This window comes from Centroberyx gerrardi, chromosome 22, assembly GCF_048128805.1.
Source record: "Centroberyx gerrardi isolate f3 chromosome 22, fCenGer3.hap1.cur.20231027, whole genome shotgun sequence".
NCBI classification, from domain to species: domain Eukaryota; kingdom Metazoa; phylum Chordata; class Actinopteri; order Beryciformes; family Berycidae; genus Centroberyx; species Centroberyx gerrardi.
In genome coordinates, this window is record NC_136018.1 from 2,564,237 (window position 1) to 2,583,014 (window position 18,778).

Here is an 18,778-nt window from a genome sequence, read left to right on the forward strand (position 1 = left end):
TGCTGATAATCAACTATCAACTGAGATTACCCCTCACCCAGATATTGAATATCGATAGATTACTTTTCATACTTATGTATCACCTGAAACTCAGTAAACGTTTTAGTGACACATTATAGTCACTTGATAGTAAGTTGAGTGTCAGCATTGGACTATATGAAGTGTGACCATGAAAACAGTACTTTCTGAAACTATATTTTCTGTTTCTCACTCTTCTGAAATAATCACAGGAGGATCTATTTTATAACAACAGAATACAGAATATGACAAACTCTTCTAATGACAGTCTTCTTTCACTATGACCATATACGTTGTGGAAAGTGAGGTGAGCTGGATTTCCTCATTGCCGGACATTTTCTGCAAATCATGTGATCTGCAGTATAATTTCAGCACGTACACATGAACCCACAGACCAACCAAGTTTATTCACTGTATATTGCACAATTCATACACATCAGCACTTCAAAGTGCTTTACATAAATAAAAGAAAAATAAAGACAGGTATAAAACGTGAAAGCGCATTAAAATCACATTTAAAAAGACAGTGCAAAAAAGATGTAAAAGATATAAAGCTAGTTAGAACCGAAAGTGGTTCTTTATGGTGATGCCATAGGTGAACCTTTTTAGTTCTCCTGATTACTTACCAAGAACCAGTTTTTCTATGAGTAAAGGATTTAAAAAGGTTCGCCCACGGCATCACAGACAAGAACCACTTTCAGGTCTAACTTGAGCCTTTATTTTTAAGGGTGTTCACAGTAATTGTTCATGGAGGGGAGAGTGCTGCTGTTGTAAGGGGGGATGTAAGGTAGGAAAATGTGAAGAAATCTGGTTAAGCCAGAGTGATGTCCATGACTCAGTCTTTGCAGATTGCAGAAAAGATTTATTGGAAATAAAGAAAAATGAACAAAAAAATACAACAGTCCAAAATTCATCATCAGGCCTGATCTTCAATTAACAGATGGCCTGAACACAGCCTCTAGCATCTCTATTATCCATTGTTCCATTGTCCTGCCTACTTCTTGGTTTCAGAGCCTATATTTCTTTGATTCCCGCCTTCATGGCCCAATCAGGTCAGGATTGACTCAAACCGGTTGTACAGACAATTCCACTCATATTTTTTAAGCAGCTGACTCAATCAATACATACAATATTTACATTTCATTACCAACCCATACCGTTTCAAGGGAATACCTTAATTGGTGTTTGATTACTTCAATTTAGCCTTCCAATGACAGAGGTGAGAGGGTTATTGAGGAGTGGAAGTAAAATAATGCACAACCCAGATATTAAAATATTATGTAATCAAATATTATGTAAAACAATGAACTGATAATTAACTCCACATGAATTCATCATTAATTCATCAGTAATTCACTGTTTATAAAGGGCTGATAAACATTCATTATTTTAAAGTGTTACCCAAAATGGTCCTCGCTATCCTGAATTTCAACAGAGGAGGATGGAGAACAGAGCAGTGCATTGAACAAACAACATTTTAACAAACATACAGTATGTCCATTTGGGTCATAAGAATAGAATACATTGATTGGTGATAAATCTAAATCCAGTAAACACAGTCAGTCTCATTCAGATAATGTCCTATATTAAGGAAAACCTTGTAACAGCACATCAGTTACTCTGGTGAAAAACATTTGTAATTATATACAATCTAGAGCTAGACAAGCTAGAAAAGTGCATTTCCAGTAGAAAATGTATGGACTAACTAAAGCATCTAGAAGTGTGTTTACTTCAGCTTGTTCAACATGTTCTCATGTTGACCACCATATCCACTATTCACTCATTCATTTCTATGGGAAAAATTAAGAATAAATACTAAATATCATAAAAAGTATAAAGTATAAAGAGTATACTAAAATTCTTAAAAAGTATGAACAGTATCACAAAGTTGAATACTTTCACACATCTTCTAAAGTACTTGAACATTTTAAAGTTGCAGGGAAGTCTCTAGCTGAAAGTATGTAGAAGTAGCAAGAGTCCAAACTTTGGAGGGAATAAAAATAAAACAGTGAGAATAGCATGAGTGTGCTGGCCCACCAATTACAGTACTTATGGGATTTACTACATTGCCAATGAAGTCTAGACTAATACTATTAATTCATAATATTAACACTGAATATGTTAAATCAGTTGCAACAGGAAATTAAAAAAAATATGACAATGCAGAAATTAGGCATATTGTGCAGACTTTACATAAACCAGTACAGGACACTCGTGCTATATCATGATAAAGGGCAGTTACATTCATCAGCATGTAGAGTAACGGTTGGTTTGACAAATGTATAGGGAGAGAGGTTAACACAGGACCTTCATATAGGAAATTGATGTAAATCGTTACAGTATTATTATTAGCAGATTAACTGAGGTTAAAGAGGTCCACACAGACAGATATTTCATTAATCTGCAAGGGGGAATTGGGATGTCATTGGCAGCATAATAACATACAGGATAGTAACGATAAAAAAAAAAGACATAATAAAAAGATACATATATATACAGTATATACATAGAAGTACTTAAAAAGATTTGACTGGAAATCTGACTACTTCATGTGTTGATATATTGACATATTTCACAATGGATCTAGTTATAAAGATCCTAGTGATGTGTTAATGTTTTATCTTTATGACAAATACAATAGTCACATAAAAATTGGATTACAGTTCTTTAAAAGCTGTATCAGATACCTGAAGGTAAATTACAATCCCCATAATCAAGCCAAGTGCAATGAACTATTTATTCTCTACACCTCATGTTTGTGTGTATGGACAGTGGACACAAACACACACATTTACAGATACACAGAGCACATGGGCAAGCAGTGTCCAGGTTCAGTGCCTTGCTCAAGGACACTTTGTCAGGGGGGATACATTGGCTGTTGCAGGGAAGTTACAGGATGATCTCTCTAACCACCAGATCAACATACTGTACCCTGTCTTTGTTTTTTGTTTCAAATCAACCCAAGATGCCCACTAAAGAAAGGGTCTACCTCGCAGAGAAATGCGATCATCTCTGAACTAGCAGCTTCCCCTTTCTTCCTTACTGTGTCGATGACATGGCGCGCCTTGTCTCTTTGATTTTGTATCTCGTCCGCTGATTCCCTCTCAGAGTCAGTTATCACCCTTTTCTCAAAAAGCTTGTCCAGCAGACTTTTGAGCACAGGTCCTGATATCTTGTCGATGAAGCTGCTCCGTATGCCTAACAGCCTCTCGTTTGAAGAGAGACTTGAACCATTCGGATTCTGGGACTTTCTTACGGCAGCTGACGAAACACAAACTTGTCTTTCCCATACACACTGGGAATTGCTACTGTCTTTCAGAAGGAGCCTGATATCTTCAATGATTTTTTTAAAAGTCACCTGGAATGTGGGGAAGTAGTTGTGGTAGGATTCACTGTTGAATTCTGCCTCTTTTGGTTGTATTAGAATTAAGTCATCTTCAGGAGAAGTGAACAGTGTGTACTTCTTCTCTGGGTGTAGTTTACAGTGTGGGGATATTTCTATGAACCTCTCATCTTTATTTCGTTCCCTCCTTTCCTTCAACACCTCATTGAGCACAATGTTTCCAGGTAGCAACAACACATTGAGCACAGATCTGAGATCAGGATCAACCGGGGGCTTGTAGAACAGCAACACCAACGCCCGGATCGGGTCAGGGGGCGAGTTTTCATCCTTGACATTGCCTAAAGCAGAAAATCCAGTGATGTTTATAATAACATGAGTTTCTGTTATCTTATGGGGAAGGATGAACTCAGTGCTCTCGTCTGTCACATGGGCAACTGACAAGAATTCACATCCACCTGTAGAGCGGATCTCACAGTGTGGGAGATGAAGTTGACAGACTGACTGCTGGTGGCATTTTATGTCAAACAGCGGTCCTGCAGGCTTCTTGCTATGGTGGGCTAGTAGCCTCCGGTTCCAAGGGACAATCCTGTAATCCACATCTCCTTCTCCCTCCATGTTAAACACTAGACCTGTCACCCTGCACTGGTACAGGCCTGGGTAGGTGCACTGGAACATGTAGGTTTCCCTGTTTTCATCAACAGCAATATCAGGTGTAAACCTCTCAAAGCTGTTTTGTAAAAGGATATCAGCTGTGGCCTGTGGCACTATTTCCTCTGGGGCATCATGCCTGTCTCCTGGCTCGGTTACTGAGTCCAAACACACATACCTACATGCATCTTTCACTGTGCCTCCTTCAGTGTTGATGGGGGAGCCCTGCAGATCCACAGGGCTGATTGGTGGACATGGAGGACCAGCAACAACTGGGTTGACGGACTGACAGCAAGTGGCCGGGTCCGTGGAAGTGGGGTTATGAAAGAGGAGGCTACCATAGTCTGTGGCATCACACACCTTGTTATCTGATGAGTTTAGTCTGTGTTGTTCATAAACAGATGAACTTCTTCTTAATTTGTCCTTGGTGTGGCGGGATTTGTAGGATGAAGTGGACGAGCCTGAAGAGGACAAGCCTTCACTTCCTAGAGAGGAGACGTGACTTTGCTCTGTAAGTCTATAGTCCCCTTCATGCATTTTCTTTCTCTTGCTTGATTTGTTTGACTTGTTTTTTTTGGTACTGGGGGTAACAGGAGGAGGTGAAAAAGAGCATATCCCAGAGTTAGCATCTGCTACAGAGAAGTTACAGTTTGGCATGTTTTATCTGTTTCCGTGAGTTAAACAAATGTATTGAGAGAGAGGATATTGCTGGTATCGGCTGGCATTAGCATCTATCTGGGTGCTACCTGACCTCTGGTCTCACTGCTGAAGCTGCCATGTAACTGGGGGTTATAGGAGGGGGCTCCTTGGAGAGAGGAGGCAATTTGACGACAGGATCATAATGGGACGACACCACCTTGGGGCTGAGGAAAGTAGAGCGAAGAGCTGGTGGAGGAGGAGGGATTCAGAGGGAGGCTGGCAGTGGTGAGGCCAAGATTAATCGAGTCACCTCCTGTCTGTGTGATTTGCTGTTGCCGCTGCCCCGGCTCACCGTGGTGATCTGAGGTGAGAAGAAATGGAACAGGATGGCAATGCAACTTGTCTTCTCTGTGGGAGAGTAGGGGGCTCAGGGAGGAAGAGATGTAGCTCTGATCCTGGAGCAGAGGACCCTGGATCCTGCAGCCTTGCAGGAAGATACCTGTTGCTTTTGCTCCTCCTTTAGGGATCGGATGTTTAAAAATTGTTCCTCCACCCTTTTCCCTTCAATTCCTGAGTTTCCACTCCTCACCTAGTCCCTAAAAGAGAGCAGAGAATGTAATTCAAATCCCCCATGGTAAATGCACTCTAGCATAAAGGTTTCAAGTTTATATAAATTGATATACAGAATTGACAATTGAGAAAATACAATTCTAGGTGCACTAGAGCCGCCATGAGATCTTTTTTTTTTTTTTTTTACCTCCCTCATCTTTTCAGATGCATGTAGGCTAATTATGTTTGAATAAAACCCCTGAGGTTCTGAACTAAAAGTGTGATTCATCACCTTATGAGTTATGGGGGTTCTAGAATAAATAGAAAAAAAAATATGAGTATTTATATGTTGAACCGCCGGTCGTTTTACATGTTATTATGTGTCTTGGTTGCCTAGCAACACCATTGTTATTTTTTGATTGGCCTATTTTGAATTCCTATTTTCTATATTCCATTTATCTTATCTATTGTTCTGGTGTCAGTCTCGTGTCTTCAGAAGCCTAGCCTATCATTCGATTATTCTGGTGTTTAGTTGTCATAGGCCTACTCTAACTATGTTTAGCTATAATATAATCATATTAGGCTACTATAATATCTATCTATAATAACAACTGTATTTATAATATAATCATCATATAGGCTATCCTTCGGAGAAAAAATGGAACGAGCGAAAAAAAAAAAAAAAAAAGAATGTCAAAGAATGGTTATCCATACGTGGAAAACGATGAGAGTCGGGCCCGGCCAACAACTTTGGGCTTGGGAGAGAGTGTGTGCGTTTACCGCACCTCTTATAAGGCAGTCCTGCCTCGGTCTGTCTTCCTCACGTTAATCCCAGGCAGATCCAGCCAGCATAACAAAGATATGCATAGTTAAGGCTGAGCTACTTTCGTCCCTCCCGTCTCTCCCTGTATTTAAACTAGGAGAACAGAAAGCAAAATATGGTACATGAAACAATCGCTGACGTTTAGTCTCCCAATAGGTCTAACAGACGAGAAAAGTTTGCAGCATTAAATAAATAAACAATAAATAAACTCTATGACAAAAACGAAAAACACTTCCGTTTTCAATATTTTATTTACCGGTATGAAAATCAAATTTTTGACCATAACTCCGCAAAAACAACAAAAGGGGGGAAAAAAAACGCAGTGTTGATTTTCTGCAGGGAATCCCTTGACAGTGAGTAGCACCTGCTCACCACACATCACCACTCATCACCACACATCACCACACATCACCACACATCACCACTCATCACCACACATCACCACACATCACCACTCATCACCACACATCACCACACATCACCACACATCACCACTCATCACCACACATCACCACTCATCACCACTCATCACCACACATCACCACACATCACCACTCATCACCACTCATCACCACACATCACCACACATCACCACTCATCACCACACATCACCACACATCACCACTCATCACCACTCATCACCTTACACGCATACGGGTCCGTGCTAGAACCGTACCGCTGCTATAATCGACCCGGTTCTCCCCTGTAGACACATTCTGCAGTGCTAACCAAGATAAGTAGGCTACATTTTCTACGCTTGTTAGGACACACTCGCTCACAACTCATTAGTCATTATTAAAGCTATTATTACCGCCAGGACTTACCCATTGAGCTGCACAGGATTGAAACTTCAAATTTTCTCTTGTAAATGTCTGAGTGAATGTTTAGCCGTACTGGACTTAGAGTTTGAGCTTAGAGGTTTCTATACTGAAACGTGAGGAAGTAAATCTGTTTGTTCTGTTATTTCTACTGGTAAATCCCACTAGACGTCATCATTCATCACCTCCAACCCCGTCCTGCTGCTCTTTGTGCCTCTCCTACCGAAAATAAAACACAAAAAACGCTATAGTATTCCTGTAATATTCCTATCATATTACCACAAGGATATTTAGTGTCTATGTGAGTTTAAAGTGAATGTATTGTAGTTCTACTTTATGGTATTAATCTCATCTCCCATGGTACCACTATAATATTAGCCTACTAGTATTCTTTACAATGACTCATGATTTTGCTCTGATATTTATAGAATTAGTTCTCGCATTGGGCCCTCATACCGCAAAATATTGACAGTGCGTGACAATTTTAGGTCAGACCAACAAACCATCTACAGCACTGGGGTGTGTGTGTGTGTGTGTGTGTGTATGTGTACACCCCAAGGACTTTTAGTGTCTCTGTGAATTTATAGTTATCGTATATCCTATAATATTCCTATGGTGACTTATAGATTTGCAGTGATATTTGCAGTATCCTTCCCAAAGTTATTGTAAGATCAGTTATTTGTCGTTAAGGCGCCCTCTACCGCAAAACATTGACAGTACTTGAACATTTTAGGACAGGCCAACCAGCCAGCTACAGCAGTGATTGTAGTCTAAAGCAGTGGGCATGCTGTCTATTTAAAAATGCACCCCCAAAAACTATTAGTGTCTTTGTCAATTTATAGTTACCTAATCGTACTTTATGGTAGGCTGTTAACTTAATCTCATCTCCCATGCTGCCACTCAGGGCTGTGCCGATTATGAATTTTTAGCTGACGATTATTAGTCACACAAATAATCGTGATCAATGATTTTATTTTATTTTATTAACCAATATTACAGTATAACAGCTCAGCTAAACTGGGTGCGTTTCTGTTCCGTCTGTTCCTGTTACTTAAATGCAGCTGCTCAGCTGGCTGCGTAAGCAGGAAGTTGGCAATCTGGAACAGAGCCGGATCAGACCCCTAGACATGCCTTCTATATTTGTCAGACTATAGGCAGCGATCTGTTGTGTACTGATTTAGCTTATTATAGTAATTTATCATTATGTCAGTAATCAAAATAGATGATACATAAACTGCAAAAATCTCCATCTTAACAAGTCATGTAGTCACTAATTTTCTTACGATAAGTGAAACAATCTGCCAATGGTGTTAGATAATTTCACTTGTTTCCAATGCAAATCAACTTGTTTGAAGAATTTAGTAGAATTAAGAGTCATCTTCTTGACAGCAGTGCAGTGATCTGCTTTATTCTGACTGGTTTCAACAGACTGACACTCTGTTCTAGAAAACTCCTGAAACAAGTGAAGCTGCATTGGAGACAAGTGGAGTTATCTCTCCTCACTGCAGAATGTTTCTCTTGGTTTAAGAAGAATAAGATTTGAAGGCTGAATATGAGACTAGATGACTCGTTAAGATGGATGTTTTTTTGCAGTTGCACTATAAACATCTGAGACTGTTCTAATGCTGCTGCACATGTATATGCAGAGATGCAATCGGGTTTCTATTTGGCTAATAGAGATGCATTGATGTGGCCAGGTGTGAATGGAATGTGGATAAATCACATCTGGATACTATCCGGATAAGGGACGCAACAAATGACAAGTGTAAATGGGGCCTCTAAGTCACCGAAAATGCCAAAATGATAGAAAAAAGGCTAAAGTGATTTTTTATTTGTACCATATCCACGAAAGTGAAATAAATTCACTTGAAAACACCCGTTTTGTCACATCACAGTCTCTTACATAAACTGTGTTGTCCATTGTTACCACAGACTCCATCATTTGATCTGTTGTATTGGTTGATCACTCTCTCCTAATATAAAGAAGACAATGCTGGCCTCTGCTGGTTACTAGAGGTATTAAATCAATTTAATTCGGTCCCATTTCATTCAGCTGAGATATGTGCACAGCAGAATCTCCATCATTACATGAGACAGGTATTTGTAAAGACACTCAATTTGTTACTAACACAGTTAAAGAAATTCACTTGAAAACCCCCCTTATTATGAATATTAGTAAATGCCAGTCATCTTGTTCACACATTAGCCCTTTTTTTTATGTAGGCTAATTATACACTTACATTCACAGAACTCATATACAGGCCGTTTTGTATTGTCTCTTAAAAATATCAGTTAAAATTCTTTCAATAAAACATAAAAATGATACCTAAGAAAAGATGGGTGGGCGGTTCCAGTGAGTTATGGTGTCATGGTTCCCAGAATTCGTCCGGTCAGGCCCTCTCTGTAACTCTCTCTCTTCCAACAGTTACGTTGCTCTGGGCGACTGGCGAACGACTGCCTCTCCAGTGTCACCTTTTTACCCACCTCATACAGACACAGGTGTGTTTCAGCCATGTTTGGGTCCAGTGTGAGCTCACAGGCATCTGAGAAGGGAGACCAGGACACACAGACGCAAGAAACACATGCATGTTAAGCGATAGAAACATTTTCATCTATGTGAAATCTAGGTGATTTGGGCCAAATGGCAGATAATAATGTACAGTAGCCTATATATCATAGATGGGATATGCAGATATTAGCTTGGGTACTGAGGCACATGAACACCTTATCCCATTTATTTTTTTGGTCAGTCCAGTTCTATGGTTATTAGATTATTCCGTTAATTCATGTAAATGGTTACATCTGTGAGCAGGAAGATGCATATAATCCAAAAAATTCCTAAATATGACCTCCACACAACTCCAGCCATTTTTTCTTTGAGGCTTTATAACGATTTTTATTTTATTATTTGTTTATTTTCTATTCCTTGTTTTTTCCTTGTGTTTTTATTCCATGCTTGATTTGTTGTAAAGCACTTTGCAACAATTGTTTTGAAAGGTGCTATATATATATATAAAGTTTATTATTATTAATTATTATTATTTCACTTTCGCTATATAATGGAAACTCCCCTCAGCCACAGAGACAGAGACCTTTAAATGCACACACACATACAACAGACACAGCAGACCGCAAATTCCCTTCTTTTTGTTAATTTAGAGGTAGCACTGGTAATGGTAAGGCAAGACCTTACCTACAAATTTAAATCTACTTAACAGACAAGTATAAGATTCACCAGAGCTAAGCACATATTTCCATCTGACTTGCAGTTCTAAAACACTGTAGTCTATTTTTTTCACCTTTTATTTATTCAGGGGAGTTCCACTGAGAGCAATGCTCTCTTTTTCAGGAACGCCCTGATCACATTCACACACATTCACACCTGGAAGCTGACCAGTACAACCACTGAGCAGCTCCACTGGAGTGGTCGGGGTTAAGGGCCTTGCTCAAGGGCTCCTCAGTAGTGATGAGGGAGGAGCAAGCTGCTTTTCACTTTCCCCACCCAGATTTATCCTGCCGGTCCGGGGGATCGAACCGACGACCTTCTGGTCACAAGCTGGCTTCTCTAACCTTTAGGCCACCACTGCCCTATTGACTCTTAATCCTGTTTCCTCTCTTTCTGCTCTGTTCTTGGCTATTTTTAAAATGCATAAGTACTTATGTTTGTCCCTTCTGCATAGGATCGTTCTGTTTGCTAACATCACAACATAAAAGCAAAGTCCTCGCATAGTTCCCTCCCTCAAATAGTCTGATGTTATTCACGTGAGGCCATGAGGTGTGGTGTGAACTAGACCTTTAACCAACATCTCAGAGAGTGAAAAAATACATGAGAAGAAAAAGAAACAATCTGTGTATCACCTTGATTGGTTTGTGGACCGATCCCCACTTCATCACTCTGAACTTGGGGCGTCATATCTCACTTCTGTGAAGAGCGGCAGGCCTCGATCCAGACACTTTCATTAGGGCATAAAACAGGGATTTGGCCATCAAACAACAAACCATGATGTTTCTCCAGTAGAACAGACCTTAAATAATAAGATATTTTATGGATATAATTACAAAATGTATGAAAATAGTCAGAAATTCTTAGTGCCAGAACTCCCCAAAAACATGCGTGACTGTGTGGTTGACATGTCTGCAAAGTAGAACCCATGACAAACTGAGTCAGCATGATAGGATGTGTTTGAGAGGAAGAGGGGGGGTAATGATGAAGATAATGATTATGTCAGTTAAGTTGTTGAGATAATGTTGAGAGAAATTATATTATTTCATTAAAGCAAGTTTTACCATAAACGGACATCTCAACCGTACGGTAGACTTCTATAGTAAACGTAAAAATAAAAAAATAAAAAATAAATGATGGAGATTATTTTCCTTAGCTCTTTCTAGGAGTGAATGTTAAAGGGCTAGACATCATTCGATTGCATTCTGAGAAGTTTAATTTCCATATCTTGCAACAAAACTACTGAAAGTAGCATGGGAAAAAGGCCGTCCTGTGAAAAGAGGTTCTCTGATTCGTGCACTTGAGCAAGAAGGCACTTTTTAAACCCCAACTGCTTAGTGAGTAACATTTTAAAACTGCAGTTGTACTGGGCCGCACCCAGACAGTAGTGTGCTTAACTATGAGTGTGCAGCTGGGCTTTCCTGATTGCCCCACACTTTCTGTAAATCACATGGTCTGCAGCATGATGGCAGCACACATGCACGTATGCACACACACACACACACACACACGTATGTATGCACATACACTTGTACGCACACCGCACGCATGTACGTATGCACACACACACACACACACACATACACACCAGCCATAGAGGAAACCCCTTCTAATTTGGAGTTTCCTTGGAATTTGTGGTACATCCGGGTGGCCACTGAGCAGCTCTACTGTTGCAGATGGCGGTTAAATACTTTGCTTAAGGGCACCAAATCAAAACTAAACAAGGTAATAAAGGAAGTGATAACAAGAAAAAGTCCAATCGGCCTACATCACCAGCTGAACATCAACAATGGGGTTCTAGGACAGAGAAGCAGACTTGTGACTGGAAGGTCGCCAGTTCAAATCCCCAGGGAAAATCTGAGTGGGGAAACAACCATGAACAATTACTGTGAACACCCTTAAAAATAAAGGTTCAAGTTAGAACCGAAAGTGGTTCTTCTCTGTGATGCCATAGTAGAATCTTTTTAAGTTCTACAGGGAACCTTTTACCTATTGGTTCCTCAAAGAACTACATAAAATAAAAAGTAGACCTCAGCATGTGGATATAAGCTATACCTACGCCTGTCAGGCCGTCCAACCAAAAATGCATCCTCAACCTAGAGTGTCTTGGTTAGAAGCAGCAGAGACAACGCAGAATATCACTGTTTACAATTATATATGACACCATAGCAGACTTTGCTACACACAGCCACAAGTTAGTCAGCAGGCTAGGCAGAGAATAAACCTGTCTGCAGCCAAGGCTACCTTCTTTTAGCACAGGTTCACCAAGTAAGCCTGCAGACTTTAAACTGGCCCTTAAGCTTTTATCAAAACCAAGTCATTGCTGCAAAGGGTGATTTAAAGAGCCATTTTGTGCATTTAGCATCCCAATATCCTTTGATTTCTTCATTTTGCTACAAACCTATAGAAATACATGTGACTTGATTAGTATTGTGTGTAAACTTTTGCACAATCCAAATATTGTGCTACACATAAGTTAAATAATATCAAAGATAAGTTTGGCTTGACTCCACTTGTACATGATTACATAGGAGCTAGAGATGAGAGGGCTGTTGATGAGTGGAAGTAAAATAATGCACAACCCAAATATTAAAATATGATTTAATAAATAATTATAGTGTATAATGAATTTACATGTCATAATTAAATGTAATAATCTGTCATCCCATATACCAGGGGTGACAGAGTGCTATGTGGCTCCTATTTTTCACTCCAGTGCAAAATTGTGAATTTGAATAGAGGAGGCTGGAGAATAGAGCAGTGCATTGAGCAAACAACATTTTAACAAACATATCTCAATTTGGGTCATAAGAATACACTCGGTCATATTCATTTGCAAAGAGGAATTTATTTATAGCATACAAAATACAATAGTAGGCCTGTAAAGTGGCGATGGTGTAAAATCTAAATCAAGTAAACACCTGATCAGTCTCATTCAGATAATGTCCAATATTAAGGAGAACTTTATAACAGCACACTCAGTTACTCTGGTGAAAAACATTTGCAATTATATACAATATATAAAACTAGACAAGTGCATTTCCAGCAGAAAATGGAGTAATCTGGAAGTGTGTTTGCTTCAGCTTGTTCAGCATGTTCTCACACTGACCGCCATATCCACTATTCACTCATTCATTTCTATGGGAAAAATGAAGATTAAATACTATCTTAAAAAGTATAAAGAGTATACTAAATTTGTTAAAAAGTATAAACAGAATCACAAAGTTGAATACTTTCACTTATCTTCTAAAGTACTTAACATTTTAAAGTTGGAGGGAAGTCTCCAGCTGAAAGTATTTAGAAGTAACAATCTGACCTCTTCATGTGTTGATATATTGACATATTTCACAATGATATGTATGGATCCACCTAGATATAAAGTTCCTAGTGATGTGTTAATGTTTTATCTTTATGAAAAATACATACAAAATAATAATACAAAATACATAAAAATTGGATTACAGTTCTTTAAAAGCTGTATCAGATACCTGAAGGTAAATTACAATCCCCATAATCAAGCCAAGTGCAATGAACTATTTATTCTCTACACCTCATGTTTGTGTGTGTGCACGCAAACACACACATTTACAGATACACAGAGCACATGGGCAAGCAGTGTCCAGGTTCAGTGCCTTGCTCAAGGACACTTTGTCAGGGGGGACACATTGGCTGTTGCAGGAAAAAAAACTCCAATTACAGGACGATCTCTCTAACCACCAGATCAACATCCAGTACCATGACTTTGTCTTTGTTTTTTGTTTCAAATCAACCCAAGATGCCCACTAAAGAAAGGGTCTACCTTGCACAGAAATGCGATCATCTCTGAACTAGCAGCTTCCCCTTTCTTCCTTACTGTGTCGATGACAAAACGAGCCTTGTCACTTTTCATTTGTATCTCGTCCGCTGATTCCCTCTCAGAGTCAGTTATCACAGTTTTCTCAAAAAGCTTGTCCAGCAGACTTTTAAGCACAGGTCCTGATATCCCATCGATGAAGCTGCTCCGTATGTAGAACAGCCTCTCGTTTGAAGGGAGACTCGGACCGCTCTGAACCTGGGGCTTTCTTATGGCAGCTGACGAAAGACAAACTCGCCTTTCCCATACACACTGGGAATCGTTACTGTGTTTTAGAAGCAGTTTAATATTTTTCATGATTTGTTCTAAAACCACCTGGAAAGTGGGGAAGTAGTTGTCGTAGCATTCACTGTCGAATTCTGCCTCATTTGGTTGTATTAGAATTAAGTCATCTTCAGGAGAAGTGGACAGTGTGTACTCCTGCTCTGGGTGTAGTTTACAGCGTGAGGGTATCTCTATGTACCTCTCATCTCCAATTATTTTCTTCCTTTTGTGCAGCACGTCACTGAGCACAATGTTTCCAGGTAGCAACAACACATTGAGATCGGATGTGAGATCAGGATCAACCGGGGGGTTGTAGAACAGCAACACCAACGCCCGGATCGGGTCAGGGGGCGAGTTTTCATCCTTGACATTGCCAAAACCAGAAAATCCAGTGATGTTTATAATAACATGAGTTTCTGTTATCTTATGGGGAAGGATGAACTCAGTTCTCTCATCTGTCACATGGGCAACTGACAAGAATTCACATCCACCTGTAGAGCGGATCTCACAGTGTGGGAGATGAAGTTGACAGACAGACTGCTGGTGGCATTTTATGTCAAACAGCGGTCCTGCAGGCTTCTTACTATGCTGGGCTAGTAGCCTCCGGTTCCAAGGGACAATCCTGTAATCCACATCTCCTTCTCCCTCCATGTTAAACACTAGACCTGTCACCCTGCACTGGTACAGGCCTGGGTAGGTGCACTGGAACATGTAGGTTTCCCTGTTTTCATGAACAGCAATATCAGGTGTAAATGTTTTAAAGCTGTCTTGTAACAGGATATCAGGTAAGCTATGACACCGCATTGCTTGTGTATATTTCTTGTTCTTTGTCACAGGAAGTTGGCTCAGTGAGGGCATGCTGTGAGAATGAGGCAAGGAGGAATATGAAAGGTGGAAGTGAGAATGGACTGGCAGGATGTCAGGGGTTGAGGGATGGCCGGCTGTGGCCTCTGGCACCATTTCCTCTGGGGAATCGTGGTTCTGCATTGACATGGTTAGTGACACAAGTTCCTTGCATGCATATACTGCTGGGCTTTCTTCAGTGCTGATGGGGGAGTCCTGGAGGTGGAGGTGAGAATGGACTGGCAGGATGTCAGGGGTTAAGGGGCGGCCAGCTGTGGCCCATCTCTGCTGTACATAACCACCAAGAAGAGGAGAAGAACGTTGCTGGGAGGCCTCTTGTGGAAGGGAAGGGGAAGTAATGTTGGGGGGAGGTGTGGAAAGAGAGGCAGACGAAACAGGCAGTTCAGAAGGACAGATATCACTTTGGCCCTGGAAGAAGGGTGAGGATGTGGAGGGGGGTAAGAAGGGAAATGTGAAAGGAATAGGGTGCAGCTCTTCTTCCCCTCTCTCGTTTCTCTTACTTGCAATTTGTAATTTGTCCTTGGTGGGGCGGATGTCATAGGAAAAGAATGAAGAGGAAGAGTCTGAATCTTCTTGATAGGGGTTATATTCAGGCCTGTCACTTTGCTCTGCAAGTCCATAGTGCTCTTTACGTATTTTCTTTCTCTTGCTTGATGTGTGTGTAATGGGGCCAGTGATGTTTTTTTCGGTACTATGTCCGGAAGCAGGAGAGAGAGAATGATCCAGAGGTAGCACCTCCTGCAGAGAAGGGATCTGTTGAATTGTACTGGAAGGGAGAGAATGACCCTGGTGGACGATGATATTGCTGGCATCTGCCGTTTGTATCGTTGGACCTCCAGCTAACATCATAGAAAAAGGGTAATGGGGGTAGAGGGATGTTTGCTGATACATGCCTGGGGCTTTGGTCCCTGTTGTGCCTTTGTCATATTGGGATGCCATACCAGAATGGCTCGTGCTATAGTGTCTCCCATGATGTGTGTGAGGATTAGAGGGGGAAGAGGACCCTTGGAAATAATCTGGCATGGATCCTGCTGAAGAGTGCGGCATGAAGCCAGCGTCTTTGACTTTTAATCTATTGTCAGACGAGGAGGCTGATGCTAGAACTGGAGGGTCTAAGATATTGCTGAGGATATCTAAGTCTTTGTGGACTGGAGAGACAGGAGGGTTGGATGCAAACTGATAGGAGTCACTGATATAACTGGGAGTATATGTATTTGTATTTGTGTTCGGGGGTTGTTGGACCAAGGAGGGAAGCCACCTTCTCCTCTTGGAAAAAACCAGATCGGACGCAAGCTTTGTTCTTTTCTGACCTCCACCGACGACAGGATTTGAACTGAAATGAGGAGAATACATGTCTGGCGTCTGAGTTGGCATGGATTGCCCCAGGGAGGGAGGAGAGAGACGCCTTGTGGTGACTCTGCCCATCCGATAATCCCATTGTACTGGGATGGCATTAACTTGGCAATGAGCACCGTAGAGCAAAGAGCAGGAGGAGGAGGAGGAGGGAGGGAGGCTGGCAGGGGTGAGGCCAAAATTAATTGCGTCACCTCCTACCTGTCTGTGTTGCTGTTGCTGCTGCTCTGGCTCACCATGGTGATCTGAGGTGAGAAGAAATGGAGTGGGAAGGCTATACAACTGGTTTTCTCTATCGGAGAGTAGGGAGGCCAAAGAAGAGGAAGATCTGTAGTTGTGATGCTGAGACAGAAGGCCCTGGACCCTGGAGCCTTCAGGGTCTTTTGCTCCTGTTTCTTTTATGTTATGTATCCCAGTGGAGTGGAGTAGTTTGTCAAATGCAATATTGTAGTCTGTCAACTGATCCTCCAAATCTTCTTCCTCCTCATCTAGACTTATCGTTTCTGAGAGGAAAGTCTGGCTTCTCCTCTGCACTGGCTCATCTCTGTCTTCATTTGACTCTTTCTTCTCCTCCTCTGGTGTTCCTGCCTTGCTACAACTCCCTCCTTCATCCACAGGACGGAGCAAGAGCTTGGATTTTCTCTTTCTAGGTTTCATCTTTTCTTCTTCTTCTTCTTCTTCTTCTTCTATTTTTTTAACTTATCCTGATTGTTCCTCTACCTTTTTCTCTTTGACTCTTGAGTTTTTCACCTCATCCCAGTCCCTAAAAGAGAGCAGAGAATGTTAAATTCAAATCCCCATGGTAAATCCATTCTGGCATAAAGGTTTCATATTTGTTTAAATGATAAAATACATCTCCACATAGGTATGTATATGTATATGTATGTATACCTAGAACCGTCACAAGGTCATGCTTTTTTCAATACAAAAGCCTGTAGGCTATTCACGCGGTTATTATTGTTGTTGTATCATTTATATTATATATAAAAAACTGTATGAATGTCAAAGAATGGAATAGCCTACCAGTCTGGTACCGTCGATTCTATTCTATTCTATAATTTCATTCAATTCAACTTTATTGTCAGCGAGTAGGCTACAACGAACGTTGTTGTGTTAACACAAAGGATAGTTACGTTAGATTAGTGGATTAAATAAAAACCACAGGATAACGCAACCAGGAAGAGGAAATTCTCGCAAACAGCAGTTACCGTTTAAAGCAGCTGTCTGTGATGGAAGGGAGGCAAAAAGGTTGGTCTCAAGCTAAAACTAGGTTCTTTATTACCCCTTACGGATTTATTGCTGATGCTTATTGCTGATGCTGTAAAATTACACATTCATCCATTCATTTATTCATTTATTTATTCATGTTTGCCACTGCTATTGGCCCTGTCATTGTTCAGTTACAAAAGAAATGTTTACCTTGTTAACATTAACTTTAGATAGTGATAGTGATTTCATACACACGTTTGATTTTACGAATATAATTCAATATTATCATGCACAATGCTCAACTTTCCCTGCCAGCTCGGCACGCAATGATAAGTGATACAGGAGACTCAATGCCGCATTTTATAGACTTGTTAGGACACACTCACTCACAAACTCATCAAACTTTTTATACTCATTATAAAAGCTGACCTATTATCAGATTAATTTCCGACTGACCCGGTGAGCTGCACAGGATGACTTCAATCTCCAAGTATAATCTTGAAAATGTCGGAGTGAATGTTTAGATCTTCCGTATCTTCCGTATGCGCTGTCATGTGTGTTTCTAGTTAAATCCCACCCGCGGTCTGACTCATCTATTCCACACAGCCTCCATTCCCTCGTGCCTCTCCCACCGAAAATATAACACAAAACACTATAGTATTCTTGTAATATTCTTATAGTCAAGTTAACTTATTTCTACAGCCCTTCATCCCAGCATGCCTCAAAGGACTTTACAGAGAACGAGCCTATAGAACAAGATAAATAATGGAATAACCCACATCCTGCAGCAAAATGAAGCACAAGGAAACAAAATAAAGCAATTAAAAGACACAAAGTAACATGATAGAGAGAGACAGGCCGACCTACCCAACATCACCAACCTTAGAGCCTCAGTGAAGATAAGGACCCCCCACCACCCCACCCCACCCCACCCCACCCCACCAAAATAAATAGAATAATAAAAAAGAAACAACCCTTATAAAGAAAGAAATGGACCTAATTCGGCGGGCCAAGTGGCTGAGGATGCAGAAGGTGCCGGGACAAAACAAAAAAGTGGCAGTAACACGATTATTATGAGATGAGAGAACAAATAATCTGTCACAATCTGTCACAGAAAGCTGACAGATAGCCTTCAGACACAACTTTAAGTTTGTACATAAAATATTGTTTTCTT

At 40.6% G+C, this 18,778-nt stretch overlaps 2 protein-coding genes across 2 annotated transcripts; both read right to left on the minus strand.

Annotated features, from left to right (window-relative positions):
- Nucleotides 1-2,601: 2,601 nt before the first annotated feature.
- On the minus strand, nt 2,602-4,037 carry LOC139932782 (caspase recruitment domain-containing protein 8-like). Its single transcript, XM_071926674.2, has one exon. It carries the CDS (start codon nt 4,034-4,036, stop codon nt 2,969-2,971), a length of 1,068 nt encoding a protein of 355 aa, XP_071782775.1. The 5' UTR covers nt 4,037; the 3' UTR covers nt 2,602-2,968.
- A 9,771-nt stretch (nt 4,038-13,808) lies between these two features.
- LOC139932780 (caspase recruitment domain-containing protein 8-like) lies at nt 13,809-15,253 on the minus strand. The gene has a single exon (XM_071926672.2). The coding sequence runs from the start codon at nt 15,169-15,171 to the stop codon at nt 13,822-13,824; it is 1,350 nt and encodes a 449-aa protein (XP_071782773.1). The 5' UTR covers nt 15,172-15,253; the 3' UTR covers nt 13,809-13,821.
- Nucleotides 15,254-18,778: the final 3,525 nt, after the last annotated feature.

Coding starts and splice junctions, on each gene's coding strand:
- LOC139932780 (XM_071926672.2), bottom strand. CDS start 15,171: ATGTCAATGCAGAACCACGATTCCCCAGAGGAAATGGTGCCAGAGGCC.
- LOC139932782 (XM_071926674.2), bottom strand. CDS start 4,036: ATGTTCCAGTGCACCTACCCAGGCCTGTACCAGTGCAGGGTGACAGGT.